Source organism: Cornus florida, unplaced genomic scaffold, assembly GCF_030987335.1.
Source record: "Cornus florida cultivar Cherokee Brave unplaced genomic scaffold, ASM3098733v1 CherokeeBrave_3.0.0_Hap2_Chr09, whole genome shotgun sequence".
Taxonomy (NCBI): Eukaryota; Viridiplantae; Streptophyta; class Magnoliopsida; order Cornales; family Cornaceae; genus Cornus; species Cornus florida.
The window spans coordinates 78828529-78843828 of NW_026775579.1; the positions used below are offsets into that span (position 1 = coordinate 78828529).

The 15300-nt window shown below is 36.8% G+C and overlaps 2 protein-coding genes across 2 annotated transcripts; one reads left to right on the plus strand and one right to left on the minus strand.

Moving 5' to 3' along the window:
• The first annotated feature begins 2047 nt into the window (after window positions 1-2047).
• Window positions 2048-4337, plus strand: LOC132274509 (uncharacterized). The gene has a single exon (XM_059775796.1). It carries the CDS (start codon window positions 2117-2119, stop codon window positions 4226-4228), a length of 2112 nt encoding a protein of 703 aa, XP_059631779.1. The 5' UTR covers window positions 2048-2116; the 3' UTR covers window positions 4229-4337.
• A 140-nt stretch (window positions 4338-4477) lies between these two features.
• Window positions 4478-10161, minus strand: LOC132274510 (cyclin-A1-1). The gene is made up of 11 exons (XM_059775797.1): window positions 9722-10161; window positions 8120-8498; window positions 7862-7998; window positions 6673-6765; window positions 6307-6440; window positions 6060-6135; window positions 5891-5967; window positions 5759-5792; window positions 5407-5556; window positions 5142-5276; window positions 4478-5004 (listed from the first exon to the last, which is right to left on the minus strand). Exons 1-11 carry the CDS (start codon window positions 9938-9940, stop codon window positions 4933-4935), a joined length of 1506 nt encoding a protein of 501 aa, XP_059631780.1. The 5' UTR covers window positions 9941-10161; the 3' UTR covers window positions 4478-4932.
• Between the last annotated feature and the right edge of the window lie 5139 nt (window positions 10162-15300).

Genomic DNA, 15300 nt, shown 5'->3' on the forward strand with positions numbered 1-15300 from the left:
CAGTGCCCATTTTGGCATTCTAGTGAACTGAGACGTGGAAAAACCTGTTTCGGTAGGCCAAACCCCTTCATCAGTCGACCGACCCTCCTTCATCAGCCGGCTGAACCCCAATTTCAGTCGGCCGATGAGCCACTATAGCAAAGTCCCGAGAGCTTACAACTTTGAGAATCGTTTTGGCCGACCGACCAGGCAGTTTTGGCCGACTGACCATGCAATTTCAGCCAACCGACGAAGGGCCATCAACTGGCTGACCCTCCCTCTTTGACCAGTGTTTTGATCCTCTCCTCTTGGGCTATGATTTTGAATTGTTTTAAGCCATGTAGTGAATTGAAAATTACCCAAGAGCACAGGAAATGACCATTGTACCCTCGTTGACCTCGGGTTTGGGTAGGGACCCGGTTAACGGTTCGGACCCACAGGTTCGGGTCGTTACAATTTACAATTATGTCACGATTATATTCCTCCCATGAATGGGCTTTTGATTATATATATATAGTATATATGTGTGCACTATTAAATTTTAGAGGGGGTAACAATAAAAATATAAAAATCTTTCCATATAAAATTTTAAAAAATTAAAAATTCAGCTGGGCCAATTGCCCCTACTTGTCCCTTTATGGCTACGCCACTGTCTCCAAGTCGCCGGACGGCAAAATTAGCTATCGTGAAGAGCAGTGACCTTGGGTCGTGATTTGAAGAGGGTTGCATTGCTGGTCAGCAACCCAATAATTTTAGAAAGGGACGACGACCAAGGGTTGCCGTCCATGGTGGTTTCTAGGCCGCGCTCTGGCGACCTGGTTATACGAGAAGATGGCAACGTCGTGAAGGTCGCTGCTCTTTGCGATGACCATAACTCTGCACTGTACCACCGTTAATTGTTGAAGGAGGAAATAGGTCGCCGATGGCTGGAGTCACCGGTTTGGGGGGTTTATTACCAAAATTGCCATTTAAAATTTACAATATAGGTCACATGCCTCACGTGCCTCTTTCACAAATAAAATCAACCGGAAAAGTGATCCCTGGGTTTTTTTGCAAAAATCAAGATAGTTTAGGGAGTTTTTGGCCAAAAAAAAAAAAGTTTTTTAGGGGGAGAGAATAAAGTTCAAGAGAGTTATATGCACTTTACCCTAATATTAAAGAAGCTATTTGGCAAAATAGGAACACTAAATAAAAAGACACGCTTTCATGGGAAAGTAAAATTTTTTCTTGATTTGTGAAAGAAACATTTTGGAGAAAATAAAGAGTTACAATAATCCTATTTTTTAAAATTTATATTTTTCTATTTAATCAAACTATAAAAAAAATTTAAAAATTTTCATTTCCTTCCTTTTTCAGTTGATTCAAGCCTTAAAATATATGTAAATCTCTGGAAAATTTGAAATACACGCGTTAAAAATCTTTACAGCACATACCGCGGAACTTGTGAAAGGGCCCATTCTCAGATAAAAGAATGGATCACAAGAGTGTTCTTAATACACAGATATCTGGTTTCAGTAGTTTTAAGTATGTGTTGTCACAACCCAATTGGCCAGTGCCACATAATTCCACGCATGATAACATTTTTTTTTTTTTCGGAAGTTCTTGATAACATATTTTAAGACGCGTAGGGCTTTAACCCAAATTAGTCAAAGATGTGCATAAAAAACATGAGGCCCATAAACAACGCCCAATCTCGTCCATCGAAACGGTTTATAGCTTCTCTCAATTTTGGATGATTGCATTCTAGAAGCTTGCTCAAGTGATGAGATGAGCTATGTTGGGCATTTGTGAAGTGGCATAGTTAAATTATTCGGTGTAAAAATTTTATTTTTCAAAACTAAATTAAGATTTTACCTGAAAACCATCTCATAAATGAGACAAGGTCAATAAAAATACGAGGCAAACGATGAAGTTGGATAAAAATTGACCTCTCCAATAATTACCATGAGGACAAGTTCTCTCGGGTCCCACCCTATAAAACTATTGTACACCATTGCTTTGACAAATAGATACCATCCACAGTTGGGACCCACCAAACTTCATAAAACGTCATCCCTTACACCACAAATCTCATCGCATCTCTCTCACACACAATTTAACTCCAAGAGTGCAGGGTAGAAGAAACCACACACACACCATGAGACCTCAAGAGCCCCTCTGTTCCTTCATCGTCTTCTTCTTCAGCTTCATCCTAACTCTATATCCTGCAGCAGCGGACCATGAAGGCCCAAGCAGCCGCACCAGCATAGTCTTTGCCACGTTTGGTAGATCAAGATACTTCTTCGACATCTACACCGTCCCAACACGGGACCCACCAACCAACGCCAACGAGCTCCGAATCACCGATGGCCACTCCGTCAACTTCAACGGCCACTTCCCCTCACCAACATCATCCTCAATCCTCTCTATCATACCCAATCAAACCCTCATCAACCTCATCTACGTCACAGAACGAAACGGATCCTCAAACATATATCTTGATGCAATCTATTACGATAGTGCCGACCACACCAGAAGACGATCGGCTCTCCAAGTCCCGATTAGAGTTCAAATCCCTCTGTTAGGCAGTGAACCGTCAATTGGTCGAATTTCAATGAAGGATAGGCCGAGTTTGGTGGGTGAGTACTTGGTATACGTGTCGACTCATGAAGACTCGGGCGTGCCTCGGACGAGTTGGGCAGCTGTGTACTCGACTCAGCTCGAAACCGGGTTGACTCGGAGGTTGACGCCGTACGGGGTCGCCGATCTCAGCCCTGCCGTGTCTCCGTCGGGTGTTTGGACTGCTGTGGCGTCTTTTGGAGAGAGGGGATGGAGTGGTGAAGTTGAGGAACTGAGTACTGATATTTATGTATTCTTGACTAGGGATGGGTCGGACCGAGTCAAGGTGGTTGAGCACGGTGGGTGGCCGAGTTGGGCGGACGAATCCACTCTGTACTTTCATCGGAGGAGTGACGATGGGTGGTGGAGTGTTTACAGAGCGATTCTTCCAGAAAACGGAGCAATCAGCGTTGACTCGGTTGTGACTCAGCGAGTCACACCTCCTGGTCTTCACGTGTTCACTCCGGCGGCTTCGACAGCAAACAGGAGCTTCATTGCGGTGGCTACGAGAAGACCCGATTCGGAGTTCCGCCACATAGAGCTGTTCGACGTTGATTCGAACGAGTTCAGATATGTGACTCGACCCATAGCACCACAAAATCATCACTTTAACCCTTTTATCTCACCCGATTCAACGCGGGTCGGCTACCATAAATGCAGAGGGGACAGCAATGGAGGAAAACCCGAAAATTTGTTGTTTGAAAACATCCAGAGTCCTGTCCCCGACATCTCACTGTTTCGGGTTGACGGGTCATTTCCTTCCTTCTCGCCTGAAGGGGACCGAATTGCCTACGTTAGCTTCCCGGGTCTCTATGTCGTGAATCGGGACGGGTCGAACCGGCGTAAGGTCTTCACCGGAACAGCCTTCTCAACCGGATGGGATCCGAAACGGAAAGGTGTGGTCTACACTGCTGTGGGACCCACATTCGCGACAGAGATCACTAAGGTTGATATTATCTCTATCAATGTTGATGATGATGGATTGGGCTACAAAAAATTGACCACCGGCGGCGAAAACAATGCATTTCCCTCTGCTTCCCCCGACGGAAAGTTGCTCGTTTTTCGTTCGGGTCGCTCGGGTCACAAGAACTTGTATATAATGGACGCTTTGGATGGAGAAATGGGTGGTATCTACCGGTTGACGGAGGGCCCCTGGACGGACACAATGTGTAACTGGTCACCGGACGGCGATTGGATCGTTTTTGCGTCGGACCGGGAGAATCCGGGTTCGGGTAGCTTCGAGTTGTATATGATTCACCCGAACGGAACAGGGCTCCGGCAGTTGGTACAGAGTGGGTCAGCTGGGCGAACTAACCACCCGTGGTTCAGCCCGGATGGGAAGACTATTGTATTCACTTCAGACTATTCTGCAGTGTCAGCTGAGCCAATCTCGAACCCACATCATTATCAACCTTATGGTGATATCTTTACGATCAGATCAGACGGCTCTGAGATACGCAAGATGACACATAACTCCTATGAAGATGGGACCCCTACTTGGGGTCCCACATACATGAGGGCCGTTGATGTGGAGCGGCCAAATGATGGACCACAGTGCTCATTTGACGATTGTCACTGGCTCAAGATTAGTCCGAACCATGGTGTTGAGGTTGGACCCTTGGGCTTAACCAAAGCACAATGTGGTCAATAAGTAGGCACTACTATGTTGGATTGTAGACTCCACTTGTGATGTATCATATGAGCTATTGTACATTTGTACCATATAATTAAGAAATAAATAGATAGCCGCTTTGTAGTAATGAGGAGGTCAAGGTTTGAAATTCTTTTGGTCTCTGTTTGGTATGTGAAATGGTTTACATAGGTGTTCTGAATCTGAAGATATTCACTTTGTGCATATAACTTCCAAAAGTTATGTCTATCAAATTAATTTTCTACCAGGAAAAAATAAATAAATAAATAAATAAAATCATTTCCTCCAGCACCATCCTAATTCACACTTGACACAGGCATGTGTATCATCATAACATGAATTTCATTTTTAACATCAAGACCAAAGGGAATTAATAAGAGAAGGGAAAAGAAAAAGGAAAGGAAACAAAATTCTGAATACATTGAGAAAGTCATTCATACACAAATTGGAGTAAGAAAGGAAACCTGAACTAGAGAACATTAGTACAAGATTGTCATCCTGGGGAGCTCACATTCAGCAAATCAGAAGGATGAGAAACCAGCCGAGGACCCCAACAGCGAACACACAACTAACATGAATGTTTAGAAGAACATCAAGAGTGGAAATCAATTTCCTTTGCCTCAATGAAATCAAGCAGTAAACGGCAGATGAAGTGCGCCTGAAGCCCATCCAACGAAGTATTGGAACAGTAACATGACCATCAGCTAGCTGCTTAGGTTGTAGAAAAACTCCGGTGGTATTGTAGGAGGGCAGTACTTCTTTGCCACAAATTTATACTGATTCATAGACAACAAATGTCACTTTTTGTTAGCGCGTCATGAAAGCAGTTTTTTCATCAATGAATTATTTGTGTATTATTTTGAACTCTTGCACCCTCACAAAAATCTAAACTGGATTGTGGAATTTTGCTTACTTTATGCTGACTGTATTTCTCCCTGACTGCAGGCAAACTGGAATTGTAGTTGTTACAGCGAAGGCTATGCAGCGCCTTCACACAGTCACATAAATCAGAGGGCTCGTACTGTGTGTAGTGCCGCAAAGTAAAATTCTGTATCAAAACAAAAATAAAGATTGTAATATTTTTCACTTGAATTACATATCCAGGAGAAAATAGGCCTGGGACCTTATATCTAAACAAGAAGCAAAATCAGTTATTATGAGTAGTAACCAATGCATACCCAAGGTCTCTTTGAAGGATTTAGCATATAATTGGCCAAGAAAATTGCTGAAGCAGCAATAAGTGATGGAGCATAACAAAGCATATTGTATTCCAGAAGAGATAACTCTGCAAGGTAGTTCGCTAAGCACTCCAGCAGGAACGATGGAGCCTAAGCAAAGATAAAATATTAAACCACCCGTAAACAACCAATTTTTTTCTGACCATACCATGCTGTAAAATTTTACCAAAAATCAAGTTCAACTTTAATTTGAGTAGTATTATGTCATTACGATGGCCTTTTTGACTTTTGTTTCATCATTCACCAACATATATAAGATGCAAAGACCAAGTGATCTAGTTCATGATGGTACCTCATTGACCCCTTGAGCAGCACGAACAAATCGCCTATGAATATTTATGTATCAGTGAGATGCAGGTAAGTACTAGAAGTAGCTTATGAAACCATAATTATACTAAGTAAGAATCAAGAGTCTAGTCATTACCTCAAGAAACATTTTGCTGTAGGGGCTGTCATTTCAAACTTCAAGTAATTTAGAACAGAAGATTCCATTTGCAAAACCTGCAAAAATCATATTTCCTAGTGCTTAGCAAAAACTGAAAGCAACATGTAGATAATGCACAAATGCAGCTACATTTAAATAGAAATTAAACCTCCTCCTTGAAGTACGTGTTATCAGTTATGTAACAAAACTCTTCCACCTGGGGTGCACAAATCTCCTCATATTTTCTGTCAATATCATTTCATTTGTTACTATCTATGTTTATTCCTTTGCAAAAAATTAATAATAAATATATAAATATACACACACAGATATACACAAACACATAGAAAGAGAGAGAAGTGAAAAAAGATCAAAGAGAAGAGGAAATAAGCATAAGGCATAAAATATTATCTTACGCTGCTATCATCATGCATGCAACACCAAGCAATTGTAACCTCTGCCTATCCACCACATTGCCAGAAAGATACCTATCTATGTAGTTTATAGTCAAATACAAGGTATCAGGGACCAGCCTGTACTCTTCAGAAACCTGCAGTTGGAGATACAAGCAAGCTCACCATACGTGGTAGAAATGTACATATGGTTAAACACTTGGAAATCCATAAAGGGTGATCATATTGCTAACCAGGACTTTGATAATTAAATTAAATCCCTCTTACTTGGTAAAAATGTATTATCATACAATGAATCACCCCTAAAAGCATGAAAATTCAGAGATTTGGAATTCCAAATTCATAATACTACAGCACACCATAATTTACCTCCACAAGCCAGTCAATAAGTATAGAACGCATGCTAGCATTGATGTCTTTCTGGACCCTCTCCATGAAGTCCGTGGAAGGCCTTTTCCTTGCCTAAATTGACATGGGAAAAAAACAAAAAAAGGATTTTTTTTTTAATAAAGAAATTAGAATCAAGAGATTGTAATTAGTCCACAAATATAACAAATTAGTCCGCAAATTTAACAACTATACAAATTGAGAATAGAAAAACAACTCCTAAATCATTTATATCTAATTAAGCATGGTCGTGTTTAGATATATCCCAAAAGTGTTTTTTACAAATCAAATCCTGAACACTTCTATACTTTACCCTCCCCAAATATAACAAAAAGAATTCCAGATATCCAGCTCATATCTGGCCTAAAATTTCAGGAAATTTTGCTTCAAACCGAGAAACTATCCCACTGGCCTACATTATTGTAAACCAACAATAAATTCAGTCCATAGCACAATTGTGGAGCCCATGCAGCTTGAATTCCCACCAGAAGTTAGATAAGAATGAAATTCTGATGATGTGATCTTATGCCTTAAAGTAATTGAGTAGTACTTAGTTGTTTTATAATTAAAATAAATGATTTATAAAAATCAAAATATATGTAGGAGTAACTAAAACAAATTGAACCTATGAACTGTGTATAGATCACAAATAGAGTTTCATCTATTACTTTTCTTAGTGCATTACATAGTATAGTAACATATGTCATTAGAATTGGCAAACACTGATACCAGAGATTTGGTCTGTCCACCTATGTCAGCTAAGGGTATAAGAGCATAATAACCATTTTTTGGACCATTCATTTGTTGACCCTGTTTTTGAATGGCTAAATATAGGACAGTTCATTGTTAGAAAACCAAATAAATTCTGCAATGCCATTTTCAACAATGTAGGTAAATTGAGTTGATAGCCAATACCAATCTATAAACCATGTCATTTAGACTGTATCTGATACGTGATGCACTGAAAGTCGGTTCAATTGTAATTCATGCGCCATTTTGGCCAAGTAGATACTTTAATAATAACATTTCTCCAGTAAAAAACAGAGAACATCTATAAAGATACCCGGTAAAAATGAGTAGTTCAGGAGCTGTATTTTTAAGTAATGCTAAAGATAAGACCATTGCATAGAGAAATAAATAATTTTTCTTTTTAAGAAAACAGATGTTGAACCTCAGATGCTCGCAAGTGCTTGTAAATGTCGCAAGCCATGGTTGCGCATAATTGAGGGTCCACTAAATTTCCATCAATATCAACAATCTTATCAGTTGCTTCCATGTCCCCAAGGATCTCTCTCTTGCAGATGTTTCCTGTGAAATATACAACTAAGATAATTTAAGAAGGCTACTAGAATAAATAACTTCACAGATCATGAAACTTAATGACATTAAAACTGAAAAGAATCAGCAAAATATGTTCATAATATGAAACCTGATGGCTCATCATGCTCTGAAATGAAGAGTTTGCTACATGTCTTCCTCTCAATGGAATTAATTGCTGCAACATCATTGTTGTCTATATATTCAACTTCCGGACTCTTTAACGAATCACAAGTAGACATAGTTTCATCCAAGGAAACTGAAGATCCATCCGATTCAATTGGGCAAATATCCATGCTGCATGGGGCAGGAGGGGCAGTAATCCTAGAGAGAATTTCATCACTTCTTGAGAAAGAAGCAACTTTACCAGAAGCAACCACGCTTGGCTTCGCATTTGAGGATGTTGGCAAAATACTTCCAGAAAAGGCTGCATTATTACTGCATGCAGAAGATCCCTTCTTGGCATTCACAATTTTAGTCACACATGGTACCTTCAAGTATGAAATTCCATTAATCATTTCTCTGAAATATTAATACAAGTATATTTCAAATGCCAAAAGCTGAATGTTAATAACTTTAAGACCAAATCAAAAACAAAACTCTTGGAGGTGTTGCATTGAAATGAACTATGCCCAATTTATTTTCCATAATATTTTAAATTATATGTTCAACACTTCGGATAGTACATCATTTCACAAAGCAAGCACAGAATCATTAGAAAACTGTCCTTAAAATTGTCAAAAGATGACCACATAACTCAAAACCCTCCATAATTGAATCAAAATCTGTTCATAGTACATGCTATGCAGGAAAATGAAAATAAGTAGAAATATCATTTCCATGTAATACGCAATCGTTGCAGTGTGTATGTGCATGCGCATGTGTTTGAGAGAGAGAGAGAGAGAGATCCATGTAAATGGAGAATTTCAATAAATTTTTGGTGCCCTTTACTGTAATCATGTATTAAATAATCGATTACCTGACCCAAGCAACAAGAGAAAGAAAGTCTCTCTATGTGACTGTAGTTCCAAATATCTTACAAACGGATGCATGACATTCTTTTAGGCACTTCTAAATATTTCCTTGATACAAAAATCTCACCATTAGTAAAAGTAGTTTAATCAAAGGTCTGGTTACCACTAAAATTCACAAAATGACCCTTTTTGTTTCCATAATAATAATAATAATAATAATAATAATAATTAGAAAAGAAAAGGTTTTAGCTAAATCTATAGTTCTGAACATAGTTTTCCAATCATATTTTTTTCTTTCCGGTAAATTCAATCACATTTCTTTCTTTTCAGTAATATTGGTATTCTTTTAGGTACTTAGGTTTTTACCTAAATCTATAACATAGTTTTCAATATATTTTTTTTCTTTTGGGTAAATTCAATCACATTTCTTTATTTGTTCTGCACCTATATTAGCAATACCAATATATAATGAATCAATATTTGTTATGTGGAAAAACAGACAAATATAGAAAAGAAAAGGTGTTACTCACAAAGAACCATTGACATATACATACATACATACATATATATCTATATAATTATATAAAACAGCTCATTTATACATGCCAGACATGAGATACCCACAAATCAAACTTTAACCTAAAGGTAAGATTTTTGGTGGAATATAGACCCCACCAGAAATTCCTATATTTCTGTTCCTCTAATTATGCCATAATCATTGAAATTAGATAAAAACTTACCATATTGGAGGACCCAAAACCCGAGTTTCGCGAACCATTCTGAGAACCCTCCCTCTGATTGGTCACATTCGCCAGAGGCGGTCTCTTCTTCGCCATGCGCGGTGGCGCCGCCGTGACCTTTCCAAGATTCTCCGACGACGACGAGGCATGCCTCTTTGCCAAAGAGGAAGACGATTGCAACGACGACGAACCAGTTGATCGGCGATTCTTGGTCGACATTGTTTCAGCTTGAAATGTAACCCAGAAACTCAAATTCTTTCAAGAACTGAACTTTTAACACGATGTGATGATCGCACGAAAAAAACCCTAGCTCAATAAAGATTGAATCTCAAAGAAAGTAGGGTTTAAATGGGGGTTTGAAACTTTGAATTCTCATGCGTTCTTGAACAATTCTTGGACGTTTTTAGAGAGAGAGAGTGGGAGAGAGAGAGAGAGAGAGAGAGGGGAGTGTTTCTATGATGCTTTTGAGGCGGATAAATGGGCTATTTGAATTGCAAAATTGATCGTGACCGTTGATTCGGCTTGGTATTCGTTAGGAGCGGACAAGAGTGGGGTTCACAAAGTATCTTTATTTGAATTTGTTCAGTTACCGTCAGAAATTGAAAGGTACACGACCAATCAAGTGGATCCAAGTAATGCTTCTTTGGGTGGTCAAACCTCAGTGGACTTGTAGTTTTCTTTATCTTCTCCGAATTTTAGTGGTAGTTCATTGGATTTCAGGTCACAGACTGTCACGTTAGTATTTAAATTTTGAATTTCGAAATTTAAACGTTAAGCAGATCTATCTTCACTCTTCAGCAAACTTAACCGGTGGACAGACGCACATTATCCAATCCCATAGCAGCCTTATGTACCATTTTTATCAAATGCAAATTAGAAATTCAAGTCAGTCACATGATTAGTTTGAAAACAATTCTTGTGCATTGTGAACTAAAATTTAACTTACAATATCATTTGGTTAAGTAATTAAATTTATTAAAGAGTTTAGTCTGAGGTCTTCATAACTCAACTCGTTTATTGATTGGAAGTGCTCAATAAATATCTAACAAAACCTTGCATTGATAGCTTAATTGTCAGATTTCTGTTGGATGTAAAAGTGGTGTGTTTACAAAATTATAGAGTTATAATTTGTAACCCAGAGTAAGGCTAAAACTTTGATAGCAAATTACAAATAATGTAAGAGTCCAAGAAATTATATATATATATATATATATATATATGGGATTTAATACAATTAAAAAAGGATTAAGAATAATAGTGATTGAGTGGGCATGATTTAATGTGTGAGTCTAAATTCAGTTATAACGATTCACTCCACCACATAAAATGATATGTCTATTTTGGGTCTGAGTTTGCACGATTTTATTATTGGCTTTTACTTTAAAAAGAGTTCTACCTCCTGCGATTAGGTCAAACTATTATACCATTTGTAAAAGTGCACCCACCAATAACCTGTCAATTTTTTTTGCACCCACCCATGACTCAACTGTCCACATAATTCGCCACACTAATAGTGCGTGTGTGTATATATATATATATATATATATATATATATGCACGATAAAGTCCTCAACAATGCAATTAAAGGCAAAATAAACGAGAAAACAAATATTCCACCTTTCAACAAGAATATTTGAGTTCCTCTTTATTCATCTCCCTAGTAGTTGTGTATATGAAATTTCTCAACCGTTCATTTTTCTTCTTATTTTTTCGGATAACCAAACAAAAGTAAAGACTTTTCAGTTTTGTCAACTTGCATACTCAAACAAAAAAAAACACAAAAATTGGCAACCCTCAACTTTCTATCTACTTTTTCACTTACGCTAACAAAAAAAGAAAAAATAATTAGACATTCCTCTTCCGTTCTTTTCCTTTGTATTATTCATGTACTTTATCTCCCTTGGGTTTTTACTTAGATCCACTAAAATAATGAAATAAATAAATATAGGTAGGCAATAAATGGAAAATTTAGTGAGTTGAAAGGTTAATTTAGTTTCAAATTGTAATTTGTAGAGAGGTGTTGACACATGAGTATTAATGAGAACTCTGTATGACATGAATAGGTTGAGTTCTAAAATCTTTCAGATTGATGCGGAGACTGTGTACTTTTGTAAAGAGAAATGGAAAATTCTAAAATGTTAGAGATGTTGTAGATATTTGCAAAGAGTATAGTAATTTATAGAAGGTTAGGATAAGTTTTGTAGAGTTGTAGAGATTGTAAATTGCCTATAAATAAGGTAGGGTCTCAATTATATTTAACAAACACTATGGGGAAATTGTCTTGTACCATTATTTTCGATTAACCAAACTGTCTTATAACATATAATCTCACGATTGCGGATAAGGTAACAAACTATCGCTATCTGGTTTATAGCAGAAGAAAGAGTAGCACACTAAAAAGAGAAACCCAAACAAATGGACTGCCGTGTTTTTTAAAACTAAAACCCGGTTAAATCATGTCGTATGACCGATACCGGTCATATCTATGGTATTTTAATTCCAGTTACCTAAGAAATAGTCAAATAGAGTAAAATGATTGATTTAATTTATTGTGTGCTCTCTACCATTAAACAACGCATCCACTGAACAACATGCATAAATAAATAAAATTCTTTAATTGATATTGGTTGAGAAAGAACCATTTTATTTATTTATTTGTTATTATTTGAATAAAGTGCAAAAAAAAAAACCTAAATTATCAACTGATTGCACAAAAACCCCTTGTATTAACAACTGTCCCTGAACTATGAAAAAAGTGCAATTAATGACAAAATGTGAAGTTTCCGTTAAGTACACAGTAAATTACCAATTTATCCTTAACAGAAGGAGACCATTTTATTGTTTATTTACCTTTAGTTACTGACATGTCGTCCACAATCCTAATACCCAATGAAAATTAGACAGCGTATCAAACCTTATCACAATATCACTATCCAAACACCAACAACACTTGTGCCAGAAATCACCCTAACTCACCCACTGCAAATTCTAAATCACTCATTGCAAGATGACAACTCTTAGAGGGTGTGGCATTGATGTGGTCCGAGATTAGGAACAGAGACTTTATGGTGCAAAGAGCTTTTTACTAATTTAGCTAGAGGTCTCAGCTGACGGTGAAAGAATCGGCGATGGAGTGTTTGAGATTGGAGCGCAACCTACAACTCTGGCACCGACAAGCAATTGAAGAAATTGAGAGGAAATTGTAAGGTTACACTATCAAAATATCAAAATGGGTTCCAATTTAAACAGGTTGTATATTGGGTTTGATTGAATTTGGTGCGTGGTGGGTCTTTCCATTGACGATGATGTTAGGTTTGATTGACAACATCTCTTTCCGTTGACGGATTCTACAATCGTGAGATAAACCAAAGATTGCAGAAGAGGACTTGGGTCTTAAGTTTTGGCAAAGAACAACTGGGGGTTGATTGGATTTGGTGTGTGTCTTTCTCCGTTAACGGTGATATAGAGGAAGAACAAGGAAGAATGAAAATACGATGAGGTTGATAAATGAGAGAGTCAGAGTCCAGTAGTTAAATAATTGATTTTCTCACAAATTCAAATGTCTTATATACGTTCATATATATATATGTGTAAATCGATTGCAGATAACAACAAGTGAGAACAAATCGATTACAGAGAATGGAGTTGATTTTTTTTTTTCTTGAAAAGATACCCTTATTGCGGCGGAGTGTGTCACCGGAGAATGGACACATGGCGAGGTGAGATTGGCTAAGGAGGAGGAGTTGGTGTTCAACGAGAGGCAGTGCATCGTCTTTGTCCATTGATTTGGGATTAAAAATTCATTTATTAAACTTATTGTACTAAGGGTATCTTTGTCATTTTGAATTTTTGCTTACGTCACAAAACAATTTCAGGTGGACAAACTGACGAAACATTGACGGTTGGGGGATTTTTGCAAAAATGGTGATTGTTTAAGGGGTTTACTTAAAAAATAGAAGTTCAGGGGAAGTTTTTGAAAGAGAGAGAGTAAAGATTAGGGGATTTTTTTGCATTTTACCCTTATTATTATTATTTTTTGGGCCCTATTTAACAAGGATAAAACAAACTGATGTAGCGATAAAATGTTATAAAAAAGTAACACATGGCATAATACTGTTATTTTATCAATTATGTTGTATGCAGATGAATGTTGTGTTCTAAAAATTAAAACAATAACAATAGGAGAAATGAGAATATTAAAATGGGGAATGGAGTGAATAGAAACGATAGGGTCAATGAAAGTGTGGAATTTTTTTTTAAAATGGGTCAAACGAGAAAGTCTAAGTTTTAAGAGGTGGGGGAGGGGAATAAAAAAAAAAAATTATTAAAAAAAAAAAAATGTTAAATATAAAAAAAATTTACATACAAGACAAAATATTAGGACATGGATGATTAATGTGGTGGACACCACTGAAAAGACCTTTCATAAGAATTGGGGAGAGGTTTATTAATATTTCTACTTTTGTAGTAGTACATATATACCATATATGTGTGCACTTGTGTTTAGGTGAATTAGAATATGATAAAATTTGGATTGTTAAAAAAGAAAAAATGAATAAAAATACGATAGAAAATATTGAAGTTCCGACAATGTATATTGAAAAAGAAAAATATTATTTCTTTTTTCATTTTATTGCAAATAATTCCCATAATAAACTTGAGAGAGAAGTCTCTACTTTCTATCTTTCGCATTGAAATGAGGGCTAATAACATTGGCCAAATACTCCTTCCATCTCAAAAAATTTGTCAATTGTTTTGGGATGTCCTAAAGTACATATTTCATTCCTAAAATTGTGACGGGTTTGGTTAAATCCTACTCCACCTCGCTAGAAAATTCGTCATATCAATTTTACTCCTACTCCGAATATTTGTAATTGGTATACCATCTACGCGCCTACTCCGATAGTCAAAATACCAACTTCACCCTAAGTTTAACTGCAGGGCGAGTTTTGTCACTTTTATTACGTTGGAAAAAAAACTAGCCCATTGTGTTCAAATTGAATTGATAAATAAGCTGTTTTAACTTTTAAATTACTAAGAAATGAATATTAATAGATTTACTTATAGTTGCAGCAAAATAATATGAGTCTTAAAAATATTAAATATATATATTTTTAAAAGTTAAATATATAATCGGGACGAGTTTATTACTAAATTCATTTCGTTCCAAACCCACGTAGGGACTATCAAATCTGTCTTATAATTCTTATTAGAAACGAAATGGGGCAAAAACCCTACCCGTTGAGAGAAATTGCCACCCTTACCCATTCAAAAAATAGATGTAGTCTTTTTTTTTGGTAGCATTTTTAAAATATCATTTCTACTAAATAAGTGCAGAATTATTTTGTCTTTTAAGAAGGATAAACTTATAAATTTATGCTTATCAATATAATAAAAAAATTTATTTTATTAAACAGCCCAACAATTTTGAGACAGTGCCAGTATTATTTTATTTAATTAAAAATCGACCTAAATATATAATTTTTCTCTAATTTTTATTTGGCGTAGGGTTTTCAAGTGAATCGACTTACGTGGCCCCCATCTGGGCCTTCTTTTGTGTCCTCAAGACAAGATCTCCA